The following is a 23963-nucleotide window of genomic DNA, read 5'->3' as shown; positions in this document are numbered from 1 at the left end:
TCTCACACAAATAACCCTCCCTAGAAAATACACAATTTGCTTTGGGTGTCTTTAATATAAATATCTAGAGCGGCAGCCGGCCCAATGACAGAAGAGAGAGAGAGACAAAGAGTCCGGAGTTGAAGAGCACACAAGCCAAGGCAAGCTATGCAGAAGACATTCAGACAATTGGCTTCCATTCACACAAACACCCGAAACCAGAAAGCAGTGTCGAGGCAGAAAAGGGAAGGGGTTTTTTTTGCAAAGCAAGCCCACTCATGATAGCATCGAAGATCCCTAAGTAGCAAATATTCATGCTTCTAGAGCTCATTGGCTCCAAGGAAGGTTTCACAGCCTGCCCCTTCCTTGCCCTCCCATCTGATGCTCCCTGCCAGAAAAATCTCAAATAAATTGAAAGCCCCCCACTTCCTCTTGTCTCTCACGTGGGGGAGAGCGGGCCAACCTTCCTCTCCTTCCTTCCTCCGTGCTCCCCTCTGACCCAACCACTGTGGAGCGGTCCTTCCCAAATCGTCTCATCGAGTCCAGAAGAGTCCGGCCGGTCCTTCATTTCTCGGCCTTGCCGTTGTCCTTCCTCTTGTCGGTGACGTCCTCCTGGATGATCTCCACCTCCAGACGGCCGATGTAGAGGGAGATGGCGCAGAGCCAGAAGAGGGCCACGCTGATCACGGCGGCTGAGTTTAGGAGGGCGGCCGAGAAGGAGAGCATCATGGTGCGACGGAGGAGGAGGAGGCTGACGAAGTAGGAGGCGCTGCCGTACGAGACGCAGATTCCGCCCAGGATGAAGAAACCTTGAGAGGGGAAGAGGAGAAAGACGCCTCCTTAGCTATGCTAAGATGGAAAGATGACCTGGCCAGACCACCTCCGGGCACTGAACTAAGCAAGAGGGCCGGCCTCCAGATCACTCACCGTAGGCTGCTTCCCGCCCCATGTCACTCTGCATGTAGGAAATCACGCCGATGCCCGTGGCCACCAGCCCATTCCGGAACCAGGATAGGAAGGCTGAAGAAAAGCAGAAACAGGAGGCACAATCAGCTCTGTACGGCCATCCAACCATCCAGCATATTTGTGTGTCTGTCTGCCTGTCAATCATCTTTCTATCATTTACCTATATTTCATCTAGCCATCCATGCCTGCATCTATCTATTTACCTATTAAACTCTATCATCTGTCTCTCTCTCTCTCTCTCTCTCTCTCTACCTACCTACCTACCGACCTACCTATCATCAATGCCTGTATCTATGTATCCACCTCTTAAACAATATGTCATCCAGCCGCCCCGAGTCTTCGGAGAGGGGCGGCATACAAATCTAAGTAATAAATAATAAATAAATAAAATCTATCCATAGTTCCATTTAACACTGTCTATAATATTAATATTAATTGTTAATTATTAAATTATTAATTATAATTATTAAAACTTAATATTGATTGCTTACTTGACCCATATGTCAATCATTAAGTGTTGTACGTCCTGATTCTTGACAAATGTATATTTTCTTTTATGTACATTGAGAGCATCTGCACCAAGACAAATTCCTTGTGTGTTCGATCACACTTGGCCAATGAAGAATTCTATTCTATTCTAAAAATTAGGGATTTGTGGGCAGGGTCTTCCAAGAGGCCCCACACAGATATACTGTTTCTTATTTTATTCCTTTTCATTATTTATTTACTTATTAACTTTTTATGCCCATCTGGTTGCGAGGTTACTCTGGGAGGTAACATTACAATAATACAACAACATGTACACAATAGGAATAAATGTTTGTAAAATGTTTGTGTGTATTTTATATGCTGATAAAAGGAAAAAGCCCAAGTTTGAGGGGAGGGACTACAACTCCCATCACGCCCCACAGGCAAGCAGTTGTTGCAGCCACGCCCAGCTGTCAGGTAAGCGGGTGGCTCCGCCCCGTGACGGCACCCAACAGGCCCCGCCCTCCTTACCGGTCTCGTGACTCTTGCGGAGCAGCCAAGCGTCTGCCTTGTCCAGTTCCGAAACGGGCGGGAGTGGCGCTCCGCGGCCGGAGTTGGGCCTCGTCGGCCTCCGTAGCCACGGCCAGCCTTCTCCCCTTAGCAGTCCGCCGGCTCTCCTGGCCCGCGCTGCGGCTCGGCCCCACCAACCGCCGCCGAACGCCATGGCGAGGAAGAGGCCCAGGAGCCGCTCTGGGGATCGCACACCTCGATCTCCAGTTGCGTCAGGCACGGCGGGCGGGACTAGTATTAATAGGCCGCTTGGGCTGTCACTCCGAGTCAGCGCCGCCTCTTTGCGGAGACGAAGCCACCTTCCTCGAAAAGCTATTGGCTGAGGCCCGCGATTTGTTTAAAAAGGGGCGGGCCTAAGCCTGCTCATCATTTCATAGATACCGCCTCCACCCGTTGCAGTTGTCGGGTTGAAATGCATTCTGGTAGATGTAGTTCTTCGTGGAATAGGAGTCCAAAGGTCGAACAAGTCTTTCAACCGCGACACTGTCAAACTATTTACTAAGTCTGCAACATTAATGCTACTAGTTTTTTCTCATCATTCCTCTCGCCCATTTCCTCCCACTTAGGACTGTATGTCTGTAACATGTTGCTTGCATCCTTAAGGTTTTTATTATTTCTCATTGCTTATTTGACCCCATGACAATCATTAAGTGTTGGACCTTCATGATTCTTGACAAACGCCTCTTTTCTTTTATGTCCACTCAGAGCATCTGCACCAAAGACGAATTCCTTGTGTGTCCAATCCCACTTGGCCAATAAAGAATTCTATTCTTCTAAGGCGGGACTAGAACTCACCCCCCCTCATTTCTAAGCTTTCAATTAATTTATTCTGCTGCCCTGGAGGGACATGTGGACATCCTCATTCTTTTAGGATTCCTAAAGCCCTTAAGAGTGGAACCGGTTGTTTATTACATTGTAATGGTAACTTCGTTGTTGAAAATGCTGGAGTCATCCACACAGTAATTTTAGAATGTTCCTTTATAACGGACTGCAATGCAAAATACAACCAGAATAAATACTGCATGCAAACTAGCAATACAGTTGTTGTTGTTTAATTCCTTTCACGGATTGTCAAATATAACAACAGAATGCTATTAATAAATACAGTGTATTCAATCCAACAAAAACAAAACCCAGATAACAATCATTAGGCGGCATTGCTGGTTGCAAAGTCATTTCTCCTGAAGTGTTTTAAGGGGGGGGGGGGGGGAGAGAGAGAAGCGTTTTCATGCTCGAAACTTCTCGGCTGTTTCCAAAGCTCCAGGTGGAGGAAGGTCGACCCATAACCGACCCATGACCGTTTCTTGCAGAGGTTCTCGTGCAGACGTGACGGCTCCTCTCCTCCTGCCACTCAAGAGGGCTGGGACTCAAGCTGCAAATGGCCCTTTTAAATGCACACGTGCCTTTCAATGCAAGCCACGCCACTCAGCCGCCTCCTCCTCCTCCTCGGCGGGCGCTTGTGCAAAGCAGGGGGAGCCTTCCCTTCCCCTCCGGGTTTCCTGCAGCGAGCGGGCATCTCTGCGCGGCAAGTCAGCGCGATCCTCCGCTCAGGATGGCGCGCGCTCCTCATCCTCTCCCTGCTGCTGCTGCCCCTTCTCCCCCGGGACGAAGACGCCCATCCTGGTGGCGTGGCCTTCCCGGAGCTGCGCCAGTTGCCTCTGCCCGCGACGCAGCAGGTACTGGATGAGCAGCACGTCGGTGCGGGGGATGCGGGCAGCCCGGCGGAACTCGGCTTGCACCCGCGGCAAGAAGCCCGGCTTGCCCCGGCAGGCGCGCAGGAACTGCCGGTAGAGGCCGAGCACCTCGCGTTGCAGCCGGCTGTGCCTGGCCATGAAGTCCGAGCGGAGAGCGCCGATGTCCGGGAGTCTTGGCCCTTCCCAGGCACTCGACCGGCGCCGCCCTTTCCCCACGTGCAAACCCACCCGGGAATTTCACGTGTTTTCGATGCACGTGGGAAGGGAGTCCCGGCTTCCGATCTGCGGGAACTGTCCAGGATGCTCTGCCCCGCCCTGGATCGAGGGGGAAAGACGCACCGACCCCCGCCCACCTACCCTCCACCCGGCGGCTTCAGCTGCCCGACTGGCCTGCACCGGCCGGACTCTGGCCCCGCCCACAAGGTCGGAGAGAACGTTGCTTTGCATCGCTCGTTTCTCATTGGTCGCTGTTCTGGGGGGCGACACCCGGAAGTCTCTAAGAAAGGGGTGTGGTCTTTCAAATGGGCCATTCAGAGGAGTGGACTTCAGCTCCCAGGACTCCCCAGGCAGGAAAATGGGGTGAGGGTTTCTGGGAGTTGAAGTCCACTCATTTTAAAGCAGCAGAAATTGCAAGATAGTCCAGAGCAGTGTTTCCCAACCTTGGCAACGTGAAGAGACCTGGACTTCAACTCCCAGAATTCCTGAGCTAGCATGATGTGCCCCAGAGCATCCAACCCAAGAAAGGCCAGTGAGAGGTCTTGGCCTGACCAGGTGCTACCTTTAGGGCTGAAGCCCCTTCCTCACAGAGATGAAACCAAAATTATCCCTGACCACTCTGAATGTAGGCTTGTTATCGGGGAAAACACCCCTAGGAAGAAGTGAACATTTCGTGTGTGTCCCCCCAACCCTAACCGCCAGGATGATTGTTTGCAATATTTTTCACTGAAAAATCTCAAGCAGCTTATCAACATGATTGGGGTGTAATGCATTTAAGTGACCCCTTAATTTATTTGGCTTCATGCTGCCCACTGCCAACCTTTTTAGACAAAGCAAACGTGCCAGTCTTTCTTCGTCTCCCACCGTAGTCAGAGTGAAACTAATCGCTCCATACGTTTCGTCACATTTCCTTGTCTTAGCTTTTGGGAGACTTACGTTTGTCTCATGATCTCCGTCTCTCTCCTCCTCTCTTTTCATCTCTCTTAAATATTTTTCCATGGTGTCTCTTAAGGGTTTGTTACCTGCACTTCGTATCTCCTGCTCTGTGCTGTGTGCTATTGTTCGGTGCAAAAAACTCCTACTCCCTGCGGCAAAAAAAAGCACATTCCCTGGGGTCACGTGCCCCCCCCCCGAGCATTGCTTCGCACCCCACGGAGGGGGGGGCACATGTTTGAGAAGCTTTAGCTGGCAAAGAAAATCGGTCATGTCTCTCTCACTCACACACACACACGTTGCCTGTTGTTTGCTTGCCTGGAGAGAAAAAAGAAACTGACACCAAACTTGTCTGGAATGTATACGACCCCTCCCTCCAAAACTTTTAATTCATATTGATCACATGGCATTTTTTCAGCAGCACAAAAAAAACAAAACGGAACGACAAATACCCACAATGAAAAAGAAAGAAAAGCACAGTCAGCAAAATGATTCGGCTTAGAATTTTGTTTTGTAACCAGAGTTGTATATACACGTATCTGTTCTGAATCCGGCGTTATCGGCTTCCACTCGCTGTGACGGGAAATTCCAGAGATGGCACCATCCCCCCCCCCCCCAAATGGCTACTCCCCCCAAAGACTTTCTGGTTCTCTTGTGACTGAGCGGTGGGGGGTGTGGTATGGAACATCGGCATCTTCACGGAACACAGGCAACCAGGGGAAAGGGACAAACAACCAACACTTCGGAACACACAGGCCTTCAGCTTCACTCAAGTGGACCCCCCCCCCACTTGGGACCAGAGCGCAGTGGGACTCTGCGGAAACAGCGGCCACCAAGGGGGGGGGGTGTTCTGCCAGCCAGCAGAGGCCCTGGAGCCCCACTCCGCTTCCTTCTTCCTGCTCTGCTGCTCCGCTCACATTTCATCGTCAAGCCCATAGTCCTCTTCTGGGAAGTCCCCCACCGTCACAAACTGAGGCTTCAGGAAGGCTCCGTACTTCGGCTGGCACTCAAAGTAGCGCTTGCCATTGACGCTGCACCAGGAGGAAGGGGAAGAAAGAGGGAAGGGGAAAGGAGGAAAGGAATAAACGTCAAATGAGGTCAAGTCAAGGCAGCAGACGGGAAAAAAAATATTTTTTTTTAAGGTTTTGTTTCTATTTGGAAACTGCTTTTGTACTTAGTCCTTGAGGTGGAAAAATGGATTTGGAGTTTTGCTGACTTAAGTAGATTTGTTGTTACAGAAATGGCTGTTACATAAAAGTAAAAAGGTTTTGTGTTATTGCCTTATTCTATTGTGCCACACTCAAGTCCTTTTCTCCTTTTCCCTGCAGTTTTCCCTCTTCCCCTATTTCCCCCTTGTTTTCATTTCTCTTTGTATTTCTGTGTTTTATACTTAAACTGCAGTGATAGTAATGGACTATTTCATCCCACAAAAAGAGAACACTGCACAGCCATTTGTCTGAAGTTTCCTGTCTGAACAGGGAGTTGGACTACAACACGGTTTCCCAACCTTGGCCACTTGAAGATATCTGGACTTCAACTCCCAGAATCCCCCAGCCAGCGTTCGCTGGGAGTTGAAGTCCAGGTATCTTCAAGTGGCCAAGGTTGGGAAACACTGGACTAGAAGACAAAGAACTCTATCTCATCTTTGATATACGTGCAGAATTACACGAAATATATTTATATCAACATACACTAAATATATTAAACTCTTTTTAATTTGATTTTTCTTGATTTCTCTCCCCCTTTTTTTGTATTGGTTTCATTGCTTTGTCCTTTTTGTCACTGTTGTTGGCCTACGCAGGGTTGCGTGCCCAAAGATCATCAGCCATGTTATACATATTATTTACATACATAAACACATGAACGTTCTAAAAATAATGAAACAGGGTGTGCCGGGCCCTGAGTGCATGGAAATTGGCCTGATTTGCATAAAGCTGTCATCCTTTTCCCTTTGCATTGGACGTTGGGGGTTTGGCTGGCTTTCAAAGGGGAGGAAAGAACTCTCTAGAGGGGTCTTAGCATTCTGCTCCTGCTTCTCTTGGTCTTCTGCAAGTCCAGCATTCAACACTGTCTCCCAGATAGACCCTGTACAATAATAACCATGGATGGATGGATAAAGATAGATAGATAAAGATAGATAGATAAAGATAGATAGATAGATAGATAGATAAAGATAGATAGATAGATAAAGATAGATAGATAGATAAAGATAGATAGATAAAGATAGACAGATAAAGATAGATAGATAGATAGATAAAGATAGATAGATAGATAAAGATAGATAGATAGATAGATAAAGATAAAGATAGATAGATAGATGATAGATAGATAAAGATAGATAGATAGGTAGATAAAGATAGATAAAGTTAGATAAAGATAGATAGATAGATAGATAGATAAAGAAAGATAGATAGATAAAGATAGATAGATGATAGATAGATAAAGATAGATAGATAGGTAGATAAAGATAGATAAAGTTAGATAAAGATAGATAGATAGATAGATAGATAGATAAAGATAGATAGATAGATAGATTGATTGATTGATTCCCGGAAAATAAGACCCTCTTATATTTTTTTGAACATACAGTATAGGGATAAACATAGATCCATCCTAAGATAAAATGCAGGAAATAGCATAAGGGCAGACTAGATGGACCAGGAGGTCTTTTTCTGCCCTCAATCTTCTATGTTTCCACTAACCACTAGACGCAGAGTGGACAGAATAATAAGAGTTTGTAAGGGACCATGGAGGTCTTCTACATTATATAGACCAACCCCCTGCTCAAGCAGGAAATCTTATACTATTTCCGACAAAGTTAGGTTTGTTTAACTCAGGGGGTCTCCAAACTTGGCAACGTTTTAAGACTTCTGGACTTCAACTCCCAGAACCCCCCAGCCAGCCTTGCAAGGAATTGACGTTCCGTAAGGCCACGAAGATCGGGCTTTGCCAGCAGGCCTGGGGGGCCTTGAACTAACAACTGACAGGGCCACACTGTATGAAAAGCATGTGTGTATGGGATTTGACTGTTTTATAATTAATGGGTTTCTTTTTAATACGGGGTTTTACAGTTTTAGATTCCGTTCGACTTCATTTTATGGTTCTGTATCTATTTGTAATTCTATTTATATTGTTATTGTAAGCCGCCCTCAGTCCTTCAGGCATAGAAGTCGAATAAACAAATTCCACTAATCTTAAAAGCTGCCACATCAGAAGATATACATTTGATTAAATAAATAAAAGTTCTCCCCTGTGAACCCTATTTTTCCCATCCAGAGACTCAGGACCCCCCCACCCCAAGAGAGCGGGGCTGTGGAGGGCCACCAGTCCAGCCACGGAGCAAAGAGGGACTTACCTGCCGTCATGTTTCCCCAACGGTTCGTCATACTTGACCCCAACCCAGTAGCCAGGTTTGAATTCTGTTAAACCTATGAAAAGCCAAAGGAAGCGTCGTGAGAACTGAAGCAACGTCTTGGCTAAGAGGGAAAAGGAAACCGACAAACCCCGGTTGCCGTTTGAAAAGCCTCTCTGGGACCCGAAAGCGATGGGGACACTCACCCACGTACATGACCGTCCCCCGTCGGTTGGGCTGCCCCAACACTCGCACTTCGCACCGGGCCCCCAGGGAAATGGCTTCCGCCAGGGCCTTCTCCTCCACCAGCTTCTGCTCTAAGTCGGACTCCTTCTTGGACATCTCCTCCTTGTTGTACTGGCCCAGGTGGCTGCGCTTCATGAACGAGCGGGCCGTGTCTGTGGGGCAGAGGCAGAAGCTTAGCAACCCCATTCCCATTTCACCCAGCAATTCCATGCCAGCCGAAGAATTCTGGGAGCTGGAAGTCCACAAGTCGTAAAGTCGCCACATTGGGAGACCCCAGTTCGAAACACCGTTTCTGGAATAAAATAGCAGTTGCTGCTCCAACATCCCACATGGGGGGCAGAGGGGGGAGTGTCTTCCGGTTCTTACCTGCTCGCTTGTCGTATTCACTGTCTGCAATCTGGTACTTCTCCACCCTCGAGACGTCTTCGTATTCCCCAATCTTTGCCCCACTATGGTCTATCACCTGTAGGGTGAAAGGAGGCCTCCACATCAGGTCACGGGGTCCCCCAACTGGGCAACCTTTAAGACTTGCGGACTTCAATGCCCAGAAATCACAGCTGGCTGGAAAATTCTGGGAGCTCAAGTCCACAGGTGTTAAAGGTGCCACATTTGGAGACCTCTGCTCAAGAATAATCCTGAGCAAATTTTTAAAAGGTTTTTATCGACAGGGGAAGCCCCAAGAAAAGGGACTGGGACCCACACAGACTTACGTGGATTCGGCATCCTTCGTCCACTGGGTAAGAGCCCAGCAAGGCTTCATCCCGGTCCAGCTTCATCACAAACTTATCATCCGGGGTGTAGAGTTCGAGTTCCATGCACGAGGCTGGGCTCCCGACAACAAGTTCCAGCTTGCACTACATCAAGAGAGGAGAAAGCCCATCAGAAGGAGGAATGCTGCTCGGAGGTAGAAGCCATTCTCGACGTACGACCACCACCCAGCCCAACATTTCCACTGCAGCTGACCCAGACAGGCGTAAAGTGAGTTTATCTGTCACTCATCTTGCTGTCTGATTCTGGGCGGCTCACCACGGTATAAAAACATAGGCATAGAAAGATTAACCGCATTAAAACTGAAGTGAGCCACAAAGAAATAAATTATATGTTAAAGCCAAGGGTGGGGATGGGACTTTTGTCTCTCATCCCATCAATCACCACAAGTTGGCCCTGCAAATTTTTCAAAACTGATTTATTTCAGAGGGGAATTCCTCAAGTCTGTTGCCCTTCCTTCCTTCCTTCCTTCCTTCCTTCCTTCCTTCCTCTCTCTACGTCCCTCCTTTCCTCTCCCTGCCTTCCCTCGTGTTTTTACATGTGCTTGTTTGTGACATGGGTCCATGCTTCTATCGAGAGGCACCGTGTTTTAATTGCTTTCAAGCACAGGCTGGAAGTTTTTAATTTTTATTGATCCAGCCTGCAAATCGGCAAGAGTCATCGCTTCAGTGTGGTGGGGCAGAGGTGCTGCAAATGAAATAGCTGAAATAAATAAACGGAATGGGTTCTCCCGAGCATCATGTCGTAGTTCAATTCCCAATTCTCTGAGCCGCAAACCAACCACTCCTCCGATGCATTTTGGGCAGACAGGATGCAGCCTGCCAAAGGGCGGCTCAGCGCTAACAAAGGCAGAAGGGAGCACGCAGCCTTGACAAGCGTTATTCGTAATATTCTCTGCAAAATTCTCAGCACCAACCTCAGCACCATTACATGTATGTATGTATGTATGTATGTATGTATGTATATAAATATATTCTGGGGAGAGGAAACAAAACCCAGCGCTTGGCAGAGATCCATAAGCTTGAGCTGTGCAAGAGGGCACAAAGCTGCGTGGCAGATTTACCCAGCCAGGCACAAAATACCAGCTGCCAGGCTGCAGTTAATCCCACAAAGCAGACAATGCTATTCTCTTGTTCAGCCGCCCGTCTGGAGGGTTGCAGCTCAAAAGAGAGGGGGGAAAAACACCTGGGGAATCCATGGAGCCTCTCCTGCCTCTGAGGATGGTAGCTGAAGGCACCAGGGTTGGCAGGAGGTGCCCAGGCAGCCAAAAACAGCCGCTTTGCCCACCAAAACCAGGCAGAGGATCGAAGAGGGCCATCTGGGGAGAACCAAGTGTGTGTGTTTGTGTGTGTGTAAGCGCCATGCATTAATAACAATCGGGATGATCAGGAGCGCACAATCTGGTGTTCAAAATCTGCTGTGATGTACAAACTCTGGGGCAGGGCTTCCCTCTGGGCAAAGGATTCTATCCGGGCATGGGATTTTTTTCTATCCTGGGCAGAAACCCCTCACAAAAAGGGGGGGTTTTGCATTTCTAGGGTGCTTTTAATCTTCAGATCACAACCAGCATACCCGACAGACAGCAATGTGGCACCGGGATGGCTCTTGTCATTGAGGATCCCTGAAATGCAGCACAATACAGCTGATGATGGCACCCAAGAAGCCCCTTCAAGTTTAGAGGGGAGGTAATTTGAAATTAATGCTTTAATAACAAAGTGTCTCTTTATTCAGCTGTTGTCACAGCAGCCTATGGGAGCCAGAACCAGACAGTGGATGCCCGTTTCCTAGAATCCCAGTGCGTATGAATGGAAAGGGGTCTTAGAGGTCATCTAGCCCTATCTCTGTTCGGGATCCCTGAAACTATCAGAGAAGAGCAAAAGGATATAAATTCTGACGGGGCCATAAGCCTCATTCCTTCAGCCTTGATGGGCTCTTCCTTAGGGACTGTGGAGGGGGGGGGGCTCCCTTAGGTGGGAGGGGGCATATTCTGGATCTGGGAGGCCTTGAGGTCTCATCCTTCCCAGTTGGCAGTGGCCTGCTGGACCAAGACATCCAGAGGGTCCCTGCATTGCACATACACACATTTTAGATTAGATGGATGGACGGACAGACAGATGATAGATTGATGAGTGTGTGTGCATTTACACAAATACATACATATATGTATGTTTGAATATTTGTACGTGTGTGTAAATACAGGTCGTTAAATCTATCTATCATCAATGTATCTATACCTACCTACCATCTATCTATAATTAATCTGTCTATCTATCACCAATATATGCCTATCTGTCTGTCTATCATCTCTATCTCTTTATCCATCCATCCATCTATCTCCTGTATCTATCTGTCTGTCTGTCTAGAATAGATACATAGATAATCTATATTTGATATGTCTGACTATCACCTGTCTATCACCCATCCATCCATCTCTCCTCCTCTCCATCTATCTCTATCTATCCATCCATCCATCCATCTACTTACCTATCTACCTATGTATCATACACACACAAACACACACACATATGTGTGTCACCCCGTGGATTGCCATCCTCTTTTCCTTTTTTGCCTCGCAGAATATTCACAATTATTTGACCATTTTTGAGGTGGATCCCCCAGCCTGCCCTGGCATCAGCCCCCCCCCCTTTCCCCAAGTCTCCCACCCCACCCACCCCCAGGTAGGCCTGGCACGGAGAGTGGCGCAGAATTCCGCCCACCCAGACTGCCAGAACCTCCCTGGGGCTTCTGCACTCCCACTCCCATAAGCCACGCCGGCAGAGCCCCATGGGGGTGGGGGTGTTGGGGGCGTGGCAAGCTGCCAGGAGCCGCCGAGGAGGATGGGAGCGGTAGTCCTCCAGCACCGCCGCCTCAGAGGCTCGCTCTCCCGCCGGGCTGGGGATGATGGGCGTGGGTGGCCGGGAACCAGCCTCACCCACCCACCCCCGCCCTACCTTGAACTCGGCGATGGTGAGGCCGCGCGCATATCTCTTCAGGGCCCGGAAAGAGTTGAGGCTGCTGCTGATGGAGACCGACACCACCGCGGGGGTCCCCGCCACGCTCATCCCGGCCGTCGCCGCCGTCGCTTCTCCCGCCGCCGCCTCGCCTCAGGCCCCTTCACGGGCCGCTCCCTTCGGCCAGCCAATCGCCGCCCCGCCGCTCGCCCCGCCGGCCAATCGCCGCCCCGCTCGCCGCGCCTGCCCCGCCTCCGCCCGCGTCCTGCCCGGCTGCGGCCTTTCTTTTCTCCTGCGGAGTTTCTGCCCTCGGGCCCCGCCCTCGAAAGGCCCGGTCGGGGAGACCCGCCAATAGGAAGCCGCTATGCAACTCGCGGGAGAAGAAACAGCCAATGAGGAGGCGCGATGGAGGAGGGCGAGCAAGGCTGAAGCCGGAGGGGCTGGGGCAGAAAAGGGCAGGGTTGCACTGGCGGCTGGGCGCGCAGGACCGCAAGCTGTGATTGCAACCGCGCGAGGCTTTTTGTGTCGGTCGCGCAAGGGGGTCCCGGGGCGTCCTTGCACCGGAGGGCTTATTATTGGGCCCCGGGGAAAGGAAAGGCCTGGCCTGGACGCTGGCGCGGATTGTCTTCTCCATGCACGACGGCTGGGGAGGATGGGACTTGCAGTGCCACCTTTGCCAAGGATCCCAGCCTGGAGAAGAAGCCGGAGGGGGGGGGGGCGCGTCACTCCAGGGGCCTGACCCGTAGGGAGAGGGCTGCAACCTTGGCCACTTTTGACTAGGGGGCCTCAACTCCCTTCCAGCCTTAACAGTTGATGAGTCTATGAAACCTGCCATAGATTGATAGATGGATAGGTAGGTAGAGAGGATTGGTAGATAAACAGATTACATTAGATATCAGATAAGTATGTAAGTAGTAGGAAGGTAGATAGAGAAACATGATTAGATTAGATATAATAGATAAGAGGTATGTAAGTAGGTAGATAGATGATAGATACTGTAGAGAGAGAGAGATGAGATAGACAGACAGGCAGGCAGTTAAACAGATAGGATTAGATTAGATATAGAAATAGAGGTATGTAAGTAGGTAGTAGGTAGATGATAGAAACATAGAAGACTGACGGCAGAAAAAGACCTCTTGGTCCATCTAGTCTGCCCTTTTACTATTTCCTGTATTTTATCTTAGGATGGATATATGTTTATCCCAGGCATGTTTAAATTCAGTTACTGTGGATTTCCCAACCACGTCTGCTGGAAGTTTGTTCCAAGGATCTACTAGATAGATACTGTAGATAGATAATGAGAGAGATGATAGATAGATTCATACATACATACATACATGCATACATACATACATACACACACACACAGAGGTCCGACCATTGCACAGAAAACAAACTCCATCATGGGAGCCTAAAACCTTACAGCCTCTCCTCCCCCAGCCTTACTTCAGCTCCCATAGTTCCCAGCCAAACATTTTTTGACTTACACCCATTTCTCAGATCTGTGGATCGCTTGGCAGTTCCAAACTGAACTTTTTAAAAAAGCAGTCCTTCAAGGTGTGGGTTTTAGTAACTTTTTTTTCTGTTAAAGAGCATGACTGCAGATGAATCAGGCAGCAGAACTTTTCAGTGCTCCAGATCCTTTTAATATCCATGGCAAAGGCGACACCCAGCCTCTACTCGCTCCTCCTAAAGGACCCAGCCTCTCATTCGAAATGAAGTCCCAAAAAATGATCCCCCAGGACTTGTGGTAAGGACGGTTGTCATAGTACTTGGCGGAAATCGTCTTCACCTGCAAGAAAGAGACAATGTGGGCAGGCGGTCCCATGCGATGGACTTATTTTGTGGGTGTGGCTTGCTGGCCATGTGACCAGGTGAGGGTGGCTTAAATGTCACTGGCTTAAAGGTGGCCAATTTGACATCACTCACGCCAAGGGTTGGGTTAGGGTGCCTGGCCTCTCCTTGCCTCCAAGAGATCCAATTTCCCTCTCTGTTTACTATTACTGTACTGAACATCCAAAATATATTATTTAATTCTATGTATAGATGCCATAGGTGTACATACATATTACACAAAGGCACACAAAAATATACATTATCTACTCTATAAACTGTATGTGTATGTACACACAAGCACGCACAGCTCTTCTAAGATCATCCCGGCTTCCAGTGCTCCCCATGGAAGATGCCTCTCAGCCAGGACAATGGTCTTTTGGAGTGTCCAGGACTGGAGGCGCTCTCCCACTGATCCGGAACTTTCCTCGAAGGCTCTATAAACCCTCCCGATCCCCAACTGCATAGGTGCTCCACCTCCTTGGCCAAAAGACCTGCTTAACTGGTTTGTCTCCCGCCCCCAGGTGCCTGGAAGACGGACAAGAAGTTCTTGGCTGGCTGACCTCACTGTAAAAGGACAGCTGTGAAGATAAGCCTTTGCTGTTCCATCCCCTTGATCAGAGTCTATTCTAAATGGTTTGGTTTGCTGGAACATTGAGTGCCAAACTCCACCAAGGAGGGGAAGAAAGATGAAAATCTCCCAAGTCTTTCCTATCCCAACCTCTCAAAAAGGCAGCTTCTGACCAGCCTCTGCTATGGCTCTCTGGCCAGCTCTAACCTCGGTAGATGACCTATGACTTGCTGTTTATATATACAGTACAGTACTCTGTGAGCGTATGCACTGCAGACAAATTCTTGTGTGTCCAATCACACTTGACCCATAAGTCATTCTGTTCTATGGGCCTCCCAAGAGAGATGGATCCTTCAATCCTTCCAACTCCTCCTCCTTCCACATTGACCAGGGCTACTGCAAAGTTGGCTCTTCTATGACTTATGGACTTCAACTCCCAGAATTCCTGAGCCAATCGTGCTAGCTCAGGAATTCTGGGAGTTGAAGTCCACATGTCATAGAAGAGCCTACCCCTGACCTTGACCATTGCAATTGAGGACCTCCAGGGCACTTCGGGAATGACGTCACAAGGGAGGGGACGTGCAGAGATGACGTCAACGCGCGGCGAACATAACTGTCCTGGTGACGCTCCAGGTCCCGCCTCTCTCACCGTTCGGCTTCGGGGGAATCAAGACCCTCGCGGCCTGCCGTAGACGAAGCGGTGCTACATCCACTTCCGTCAGAATGGCCTGCGTGTTCGTCGCAGGCGCGTGCGCAGTGGCGCCAGAGGCCGTTCGGCGTGGTTGCCATGGAGTCGGAAGGGGCCTACGAGCCGGGCTTCGTGGGGATCCGCTTCTGTCAGGAATGGTGAGCAGGCGGAGGGTCGGGGAGGGCCCGGACTCATCCAAGCAGGGGAGCGGTAGTTCGCCCCACTTCCTCCGCGAGGCCTCGAACTGCATCTCCCCTCCCCTTCGCGCTGCCCGGGCCTGTTTTGCGAAAGGCCTCACCGCCCTTTCTTGCTTTCTGTCGCCCAGCAACAACATGCTGTACCCGAAGGAGGACAAGGAGAACCGGATACTGCTCTACGCGGTAAGTGGGAGCCGCCTGACCCGGCCAGCGGGCGCAGACTTCATCTCCCAGCATGCTCCGGTCCGCGGGCACGCGGTGGCTCTCGGGGGATTCTGGGAGTTGAAGTCCTGACCCTTTGATTAAAGGGACCATGGCTGAGAGGCTTTCACCAACCGAAGGTGCTGGCTGGGTGATAAGCCATCGGAAGGGCGAGGTGAGATGGATGTCCTGCTTGCTTGAAAATTAGGGATGTGCCTGAAAATTGGGGAGGGGGGTGGCTCAGCCTCTCTTGCCCCCCTTGCCTGGACCTGCTTCTCAAACTTGGCCCCTTTAAGAGGTCCTCCCAGAAGATGGATGGACTACAACCCCCAGAATCCCCCAGCCAGCCTGGTCTCCAAGTGCTGCTTCTGCCCTGGGAATCTGACTTCTTCATTTCTCCATTGAAGCCTTATATTATATTATATTATATTATATTATATTATATTATATTATTATTGATGTATGTATGTATGTATGTTGAATTTCCATGCCACCCTTCTCTGCAGACTCAGGGCGGCTTACAAAAATGAGAATAAAACACAGTACAAACTATAGCAAGAGAAACCCAAACCTAAAACTAATATTAAAACCCCAAAGATATAAAAACCAGGCATTCACATTCATTCTAACTACCATCGTTGCTGGGGCTGCCCCACCCCATGGAAGACTTTGGACCATGAGGCCTCCAAAGGGCCGTCAACCATCGGGACTTGCTTGGCCATCTGTGTGTGTGATGGGACATCCAGGTCTTACACCCTTCTTCTATTATTTTTTTTAAAAAACCCTCTTTTTCTTCTTCCTTCCCCCTCTCTCCGCCAGTGCCGGAACTGTGACTACCAGCAGGAAGCTGACAACAGCTGCATCTACGTCAACAAGATCACCCACGAAGTGGAGTAAGTCCTGGACTCCTGGAGGACCACAGGAGAAAAAAAATGGCTTGCTGCGGGGCAAGTTTGGGGAGGAGCCCCCTCTCCATGCCCCTCAGATTGTGGGGGAGAGTGCACTGTCAACCCCGATTGGCTTTGATCTGCTCTTCCTTGCAAGGGGTCAGTCTGGGCATCCCCCAGTTTCCAGGTGCAACCCAACTTATTGCTTGATGTCATCCTCAAAATCTTTTTATGGTTTAAGACCAGGATTGTTTCTGCCCTGTTGTTTGTACCCTGGCTATCTGATCGGGTACAAAAGGCGTTCTGTCTGTCTGGTGTAGGGATAGGCAAAGTTGGCTCTTCTATGACTTGTGGATTTCAACTCCCAGAATTCCTGAGCCAATCATGCTAGCTCAGGCATTCTGGGAATTGAAGTCCATGTTTCATAGAAGAGGCAACTTTGCCTACCCCTGGTTTGGAGCAACGGTTCTCAACCTGTGGGTCGAATGCCCCTTTCACAGGGGTTGCCTACGACCATCAGAAAACACGTATTTTAAATGTTCTTAGGAACCAACATTCCTCTATCCGCTTCCAGACGGGTCCACCCACATGCAAAAAGACTACTGCAAAAAAGATATATACACTGCTCAAAAAAAATAAAGGAAACACTTAGAAAAACAGAATATAACTTTAAGTGAATCAAACTTCTTTGAAATCAAATGTCCACTTAGGAAGGAACACTGATTGACAGTCAATTCCACCTGCTGTTGTACAAATGGAATAGTTGTGCAAATATTTCATTCATTCAGATCTAGGAGGTGTTATTTGAGTGTTCCCTTTGTTTTTTTGAGCAGTGTATATACGTACCATGGAAACGGCTGTGCCTGCGCATTTATTTCTAGGTTATACAGAAGGCAAATTAAATTGTGCCTGGCTGCTATTGTTTTTTTTTATTTTTCTTTCATGGTATATTATTATTATTATTATTTATTGGATTTGTATGCTGCCCCTCTCCGCAGACTCGGGGCGGCTAACAACAGTGGTAAAACAACATGAACAATCCAATTAATAAAAACAACTAAAAAACCCTTATTATAAACCCTTATTATAGGTTGTCTTCAACTTACAGCCATTCTTTTAGTGACTATTCAGAATTGCAGGAGCACTTTTCATACTTACAACCTTACAGTTTATTTATTGCAAACCAAGCCGCCCAAGTTTAATGAATAAATCTACTACTTTGCTTCCAGCGAATTAACACAGATCATTGCGGATGTCTCTCAGGATCCCACTCTGCCCCGGACGGAGGACCACCCCTGTCAGAAGTGAGTACTGGTTGCTTTAGCTTAAAAAAAATCTTTCAGACAGCCACGTGGCAGAGAACAGCAGCTTCCTTCTAAAACCTTACCTGGCTGGCTGAGGAATTCTGGGAATTGTAGCCCACACTTCTTAAAAGTTGCTGAGGGTCGAGAAACGCTGTTCTGAACCTTGAAAGCCAGCAGAATTTGGGGGCTTTCTTTGAGATTTTATCCTGAAGCAAACCAAGGGGCTAGGGCTGCGTCTGCCTCTCTGGCTCTGTGTGTGTGTGTGTGTGTGTGCGTGTGTGTGAATGCACATGTAAGTCCGGTGGATCAAGTGGCTGAATTCCACCGTCCACGTTCGGCCTTCTTGTTTGACGCCTGGGGCTTTGCCTTCCAGGTGCGGCCACAAAGAAGCCGTCTTTTTCCAGTCTCACAGCGCCAGGGCGGAGGTGAGAAGGTGCCCTTTGAACTCAGGAAGGGTGGTCGAGGGTTTGACCTGAGGATGACTGCGTCGAATCGCTCTGAGGGACGATGGGGTTTTTTTGCCACCCAAAGATGTCTTGCAGTCACACACCTGGATGCCTTTGGAGCCCAGCAATTGGGGGGGAGGGATTTCCTGTCCTGAGGGTTTCAGGCTCTGACATCCCCCCCCCCCTGGTCTTAGCGGGCAAGAGAGTGGTCCCCCAACTAGTCTATAGAAAAGACCAGGCTAGAAAGAGCTGGTTCAGGAGCCTGCTGGAGACCTGGAGGAGGCCTTTGCTTCTCTGCTGTCCCAAGTGACCCAGTCTCCAGAATCACATCCTCTCCCTTCTTTCCCAGGATGCCATGCGCCTCTACTACGTCTGCACAGCCCCCCACTGTGGTCATCGCTGGACAGAGTGAAACCCTCCGAGATGACCATGACTGGTCAGGCCTTCTTCCTGTCTCCCCACTCCCTGCCCCTGTTATTCTCTGCTATTTATCCGTTCAGCCTTCCTGAATTGTCCTTTGCTCTAATAAATGATTTATTTTTTATAGAAGACTCTGGCCTCAGTTTGAGTGACCCTGCTTGCAAATTAGGCTTTAGATCAGGGGTCTCGGCTCTGGTCTGCACAAGAAGTCCTCGACTTATGACCACAGTTGAGCCCCAAATTTCCCTTGCTAGGCAGTTGTGTGAGGTTTGCCCCATTTTACAACCGCTGCAGCTGTTAAGTGACTCGTGCAGCTGTTAAGCAAGTTTGGCTCCCCCCCTTGACTTTGCTGCTTAGAGGGTCGCCAAAGGGAATCGCATGATCCCGGGACCCTGCAACCACGATCAATTATGACGTGAATCCCTGCAGTGGATCAGTTTGCAGCCCAATTGTAAAGTGGACCTGCCTCCCCATTTGCTTGGTTTCGCAGAAGGTCACCAAAGGGGAATCTCATGACACCCCCCCCCCCCCCCCCCCAACATCTGAATTTTGATCACGGGACCACAGGGATGCTGCTGTGGTCGTAAGTGCGAAAACGGTCATAGGGTATTTTTTTCTCAGCATCATTGTAACTTTGGTCACTAAACGCACCGTTGCAAGTTGAGGACTACCTGTATTTAAAGAAAAGAAAATCCAATCTACAATCCTAAAATTGCATTAACAGAGGGATACAACCTAAGACTAGGCAGGTACTAATACCACTCCATTAAGCCTTAGTTAGACCACACCCCAAGTCCTGGGTCCAGTTTGGTCACCACACCACGAAAGAGACACGGACGCTCTAGAAAAAGTGCAGAGGCCACCAGGATGAAATAAATAAATACATAAATAATACATAAATAACCCCCAAACACCCACCTGCCTGCTTTGGCATCTACCTGAGGAGAAGGTGCGATTGAGGCTGTCCAGGCCTGGGGAAGTCCTCCCAGCGACGGGGCCCGGCCGAGTGGCCCCTGCGCGTGTGCCCGTAGTACTCGTCGCTGGTGCCGCAGGTGAAGCCGCACTGCTCGCACACGAAGAGCTTCTCCCGCCGCTCCCGGTAGCCGTAGTTCTGGGGCAGGCGGTGGATTTTCTTCAGGTGCGACTCCAGGGAGCAGCGCTGGGTGAAGCCCTTGGTGCAAAGGCAGCAGCGGAACGGACGGATGCCTGCGGGAGTTTGCAAGGGTCCTCGACTTACGACCGTTCATAAGACACCCCCCCCCCCCCCAAAAGGGGGCTCGTTGCTCGCGTTGACAGCCTTCCCCAAAAGTCACACGGTCTAAATTGGGACGTTTGCAAAACCGGCAGCTGTTTCTGACCATTGACACCTTCCAACAAGGGAAGTGAGTAGAGGAACCTGGATTTGTTTAACGACCACTTAACTGCCATGATTCACTTAACCAGAAACAAAAAACCCAGTCATGACGTTGGGCCCTGGATAAACGATGGCCTTGCTATCTGGTGGTTGCGTGAGTGTCCGTTATAAACCACTTTTTTTTTTAGAAACGTAGAAGTCTGACAGCTGAAAAAGACCCCCTGGTCCATCTCGTCTGCCCTTATACTATTTCCTGTGTTTTATCTTAGGATGGATCTGTGTTTATCCCAGGCAGGTTTAATATTCAGTCTCCATGGATTTACCAGTTTGTTCCAAGCATCTACGACTCTTTCAGTCAAATCATATTTTCTCACGTTGCTTCTGATCTTTCTTCTAACCAACCTCAGATTGTGTCCCCTTGTACTTGGGTTCACTTTCCTATTAAAAACACTTCCCTCCTGGACCTTATTTAACCCTTGAACATATTTAAATGTTTCGATCATGTCCCCCCTTTCCCTTCTGTCCTCCAGACTAGACAGGTTGAGTACAATACGTTTTATGCTTAAGACCTTCCACCGTTTTCATAGCCCGTCTCTGGACCCCTTCAATTTTGTCAATATCTTTTTGTAGGTGAGGTCTCCAGAACTGGACACAGTATTATTCCAAAGGGGGTCTCACCAGCGCTCTATACAGCGGGATCACAATCTCCCTCTTCCTGCTTGTTATACCTCTAGCTATGCAGCCAAGCATCCTACTTGCTTTCCCTACCACCTGACTGCACTGTTCTCCCATTTTGAGACTGTCAGAAATCATGTCCCCTAAATCCTTCTCTGAAGTTCTGAAGTGGCCCTGTTGCTTTGAACAGTCGCTAAATAAAACGGTTGTAAGTGGAGGACTTGGCCATAGCAGCGGTCAGTCCCTTGCCCTCCCCGGCGGTCCTGCTGGCCCTCACCCGTGTGCGTCCTCAGGTGCCTCTTGAGGTCGAAGGTGTCGTTGAAGCCTTTGCTGCAATAGACGCATGGGTGCTTCTTCAGGGGGCTGTGGCTCTTGCCGTGGCGGGTCAGCATGCGCTGCAGCGGGAAGCGTTTGCTGCAGATGGTGCACTGGAAGGCCCCCTGCGGGGAGAGACCCCTGCCCTGGGAGGGAGGGAGGGAGGGGGCACATGACTCAGGCCCAGGAAGGTCTCACCCGGCCCTAACAGACTCATTTACAGCACAAACCAGGTTGATAAGAAAAATGACAGATGTGGGCAATCAGGGTTTGTTTGTGAGGTTGGTGGATTCTGAATGGAGACCCCGAGGTCCCCTTCCTGCACCCCTGGCCAAATTCCTCCCTCCCTTTCTTCCTTTTGTCATTTCCCCTTTTCACCTTCCTTTCTTCCTGTCCTCCCTCCTTCCTTCGTTGCTTTCTTTTCATCTCTTTCTGTTCTTCCTCCCCCCCTCTCCTTTCTTCTCTTTCTCCCTTGTCACCTCTCTTCCTCCGTCCATTTCTTCCTTCCCTTTTTCTCGCTCTTTTTCTTTCCCTCCATTCCTTCCTTCCTTTTCACCTCTTTCCTTTTTCTCCTCCATCCTTCCCTCCTTCCATTTTCTTTTCCCTTTTTCACCTCCCTCCCTTTCTTCCTTGCCTTTTCTCCTCTCTTCCCTTTTTTCTTCTCCTTCCTTCCTTCCCCCCTCTTTCCTTTTTCTCCTCCTTCCCCCCTCTTTTCCCTCCCTTCCCACCTCTTTCCTTTCCCCCTTCCTTCCTTCCTCCCCTCCTTCCCTTTCTTTTCTCTTTCCCCTTTTTCACCTCCCTCCCTTTCTTCCTTTTTCTCCTCTCTTCCCTTATTCCTCTCCCTCCCCCCCCCCAAATATATGCCCACCATCTACCCAAAGAACCCTGGACAACAAACCAGGATCAAAAGGGCCATTCAATTATCCAAATCAATGGGGGGGGAGGCAAAGTCAAAAAACCCCCACCCACCCTTAAAATCTCACATCCATATCCCAAACTCTCTTGCTGGGCACCCCCGAAATGCAGCCCACCAAGTATCTTTCTCCCCCCTTGATTGATGGCCTTGGCTAAGGTCCCGTTTCTCCTCTCCCCCCCCCCCCGAGTGGGGGGCTTTTCATTCTGGCCTTACCTGGTTCCCTGGAAGCCGGTTTCCCACCACAGGGGGTTGCGAATGAAGCCGCTTTGGGTCTCCTCCATCCCAGATGCTGCTGCTGCTGCTGAGGCTGAGAACGGTTGGGTTGATGGGGGCCGGGACCCCTCCCGTCTCTGAGACATCGAGGGAGCCAAGAAGGACAGTTATGTTGCACGGCTTCCCTAAATACAGGTCGCTCTGCACTTACGACGATTTACCTAGTCCAGGGATGGCGAATCTATGGCACAGGTGGCGCATGGAGCCACATCTGTTGGCACGCGAGCCGTTGCCCTGGCTCAGCTCCAACGTGCATGTGTGTGCTGGCCAGCTGATTTTTGGCTTGGAGAGAAGCTCTGGGCGCCCTCCAGATGTGGGAGTCCCTCACTCCCATCGTCCTCAGCCAACAGGACCCTTGGTCAGAAAGGCAGCACCCAAGAGGTTCACCTACCTGGTATGTAGCAGTCTCCCCGGAGCTGGTCAGAGATTTCACCCCAGTTCCGTCTTCTTAGCTGGGCAGAGTTACGGCGTCTGACCAGGAAGGACTTCGGCATAGCTGATGGGATGCCAGGGTTGGGTTTCTCCTGGGATCGAGGAGGTGAAGACCAAGGAAAGAAGGTCCTTAAAGTAGACTCTTCATGTCCAGGAAGAAGAACATACGTTTTATGGTGCTCACCCCAGTTCCTAACCTCCGAGTCTTCGGAAAGGGGTGGCACACAAATCTAATAAATTATTATTATTATTATTATTATTATTATTATTATTATTATTATTATTAACCTCGAGGTCCTTCCATATCAACTTATTTCTTCTTGTAAAAAAAAAAATCAGAGTTGGAAGGGACCTTTGAGGTCTTCTAGTCCAACGCTCCACACTTAGCAAATCTACAATTCGAACTTAATTCCCAATAAAAGTCCAACCTATTATTCCAAGCAATTTGAAGATCTGGTGTTATCAATAAACCTTCATCAAAATTTAAAATGAAAACTCTGCCTTTTTTTCTTTCCAAACCACGGTCCAAGCCCAATTCCTGCCTCTAAGCCCCCCAGCCCAGCTCCCAACAAGAAAAGGAAGGATTCCAGAAGTGACCGCATCAACTGTCTATCGTCCAGCAAAGTCCAAAATCTCAACACATTTCCACTGAGCAAGAATGATTCTGTGGGTGGGCTATTTAAAAGAGACACTTTTGATATCCTGATAATTTGCATCAAAATTGGGGAATGGGTGTGTGTGTGTGTGTGTTGAGATGCCATCTCATGTCATCTCTTTTGCATATTGGGTGCTTCTAATGGCAGATCTACAACTGCTTGTATTCGGTGTATGCAAATCTTGCAATTTAACTCTGGAGAGCACAGAAGGTCAGTTATTCGCCCCTCTGGCTGAAACCGGGGTGGAAAAATCCTCTTTTGAAAGCAGCATCAAAGTCAGAACACGAAAAGGTCAGCTAAGCCTTCCGCCACCAACAACACAACAACCCTGCGAGGTAGGGCAGGCCGGAGAAGGAAGATTCCTCAAACACAAAAACATTTCATAAAATGGCGAGCACAGAAATATATTTCAGTCTGCAGCGGAGACCCAACCTTTGCATGACCAGCCTTTGTCAATCATTCCTTCAGATCTAGGACGTGTTCTTGGAGGGTTCTCCTTATTTTTTGGAGCAGTGTATATGAATATATGAATCCAGTGGACCTCTGGGTGGTGGAGTCGTTATTTGGGAGAGATTTTTCTTCCTGCTGCTTTGCACTTGAAAGTCAAGATCTCTTTTCAAACAGCCCCAGATTTCCATGTCAGTCTCCGATT

General features: G+C 49.3%; 5 protein-coding genes across 7 annotated transcripts; 1 reads left to right on the top strand and 4 right to left on the bottom strand.

The window, feature by feature from the left end:
* Positions 1 to 35: 35 nt before the first annotated feature.
* TMEM160 (transmembrane protein 160) lies at positions 36 to 2210 on the bottom strand. The gene is made up of 3 exons (XM_070763886.1): positions 1945 to 2210; positions 907 to 999; positions 36 to 788 (listed from the first exon to the last, which is right to left on the bottom strand). Exons 1-3 carry the CDS (start codon positions 2135 to 2137, stop codon positions 544 to 546), a joined length of 531 nt encoding a protein of 176 aa, XP_070619987.1. The 5' UTR covers positions 2138 to 2210; the 3' UTR covers positions 36 to 543.
* An 809-nt stretch (positions 2211 to 3019) lies between these two features.
* On the bottom strand, positions 3020 to 4102 carry SDHAF1 (succinate dehydrogenase complex assembly factor 1). Its single transcript, XM_070763789.1, has one exon. It carries the CDS (start codon positions 3813 to 3815, stop codon positions 3531 to 3533), a length of 285 nt encoding a protein of 94 aa, XP_070619890.1. The 5' UTR covers positions 3816 to 4102; the 3' UTR covers positions 3020 to 3530.
* A 1077-nt stretch (positions 4103 to 5179) lies between these two features.
* Positions 5180 to 12355, bottom strand: TBCB (tubulin folding cofactor B). The gene is made up of 6 exons (XM_070764929.1): positions 12144 to 12355; positions 9135 to 9278; positions 8791 to 8887; positions 8385 to 8576; positions 8182 to 8254; positions 5180 to 5857 (listed from the first exon to the last, which is right to left on the bottom strand). The coding sequence occupies exons 1-6, from the start codon at positions 12252 to 12254 to the stop codon at positions 5740 to 5742; spliced, it is 735 nt and encodes a 244-aa protein (XP_070621030.1). The 5' UTR covers positions 12255 to 12355; the 3' UTR covers positions 5180 to 5739.
* A 1281-nt stretch (positions 12356 to 13636) lies between these two features.
* On the bottom strand, positions 13637 to 22825 carry OVOL3 (ovo like zinc finger 3). 2 transcript variants are annotated; one of them, XM_070764387.1, is made up of 5 exons: positions 22615 to 22825; positions 22164 to 22300; positions 20997 to 21180; positions 19629 to 19896; positions 13920 to 13935 (listed from the first exon to the last, which is right to left on the bottom strand). In XM_070764387.1, the coding sequence occupies exons 1-5, from the start codon at positions 22715 to 22717 to the stop codon at positions 13932 to 13934; spliced, it is 696 nt and encodes a 231-aa protein (XP_070620488.1). In that variant the 5' UTR covers positions 22718 to 22825; the 3' UTR covers positions 13920 to 13931. The 2 variants fall into 2 exon arrangements, 1 of the variants encoding a protein (XP_070620488.1); XR_011560323.1 differs by lacking the exons at positions 19629 to 19896; positions 20997 to 21180; positions 22164 to 22300; positions 22615 to 22825 and adding an exon at positions 15197 to 15749 and having other exon boundaries at positions 13637 to 13935.
* Positions 15120 to 18819, top strand: POLR2I (RNA polymerase II subunit I). Of its 2 annotated transcripts, XM_070764388.1 has the most exons (6): positions 15163 to 15393; positions 15561 to 15615; positions 16453 to 16526; positions 17750 to 17824; positions 18198 to 18249; positions 18620 to 18819. In XM_070764388.1, the coding sequence occupies exons 1-6, from the start codon at positions 15335 to 15337 to the stop codon at positions 18680 to 18682; spliced, it is 378 nt and encodes a 125-aa protein (XP_070620489.1). In that variant the 5' UTR covers positions 15163 to 15334; the 3' UTR covers positions 18683 to 18819. The 2 variants fall into 2 exon arrangements, with proteins under 2 accessions (XP_070620490.1, XP_070620489.1); XM_070764389.1 differs by lacking the exon at positions 17750 to 17824 and having other exon boundaries at positions 15120 to 15393.
* Positions 22826 to 23963: the final 1138 nt, after the last annotated feature.

The sequence above is a fragment of the Erythrolamprus reginae genome, chromosome 11 (genome assembly GCF_031021105.1).
Source record: "Erythrolamprus reginae isolate rEryReg1 chromosome 11, rEryReg1.hap1, whole genome shotgun sequence".
Taxonomy (NCBI): Eukaryota; Metazoa; Chordata; class Lepidosauria; order Squamata; family Dipsadidae; genus Erythrolamprus; species Erythrolamprus reginae.
This window is presented reverse-complemented; position numbering and strand designations above follow the sequence as displayed.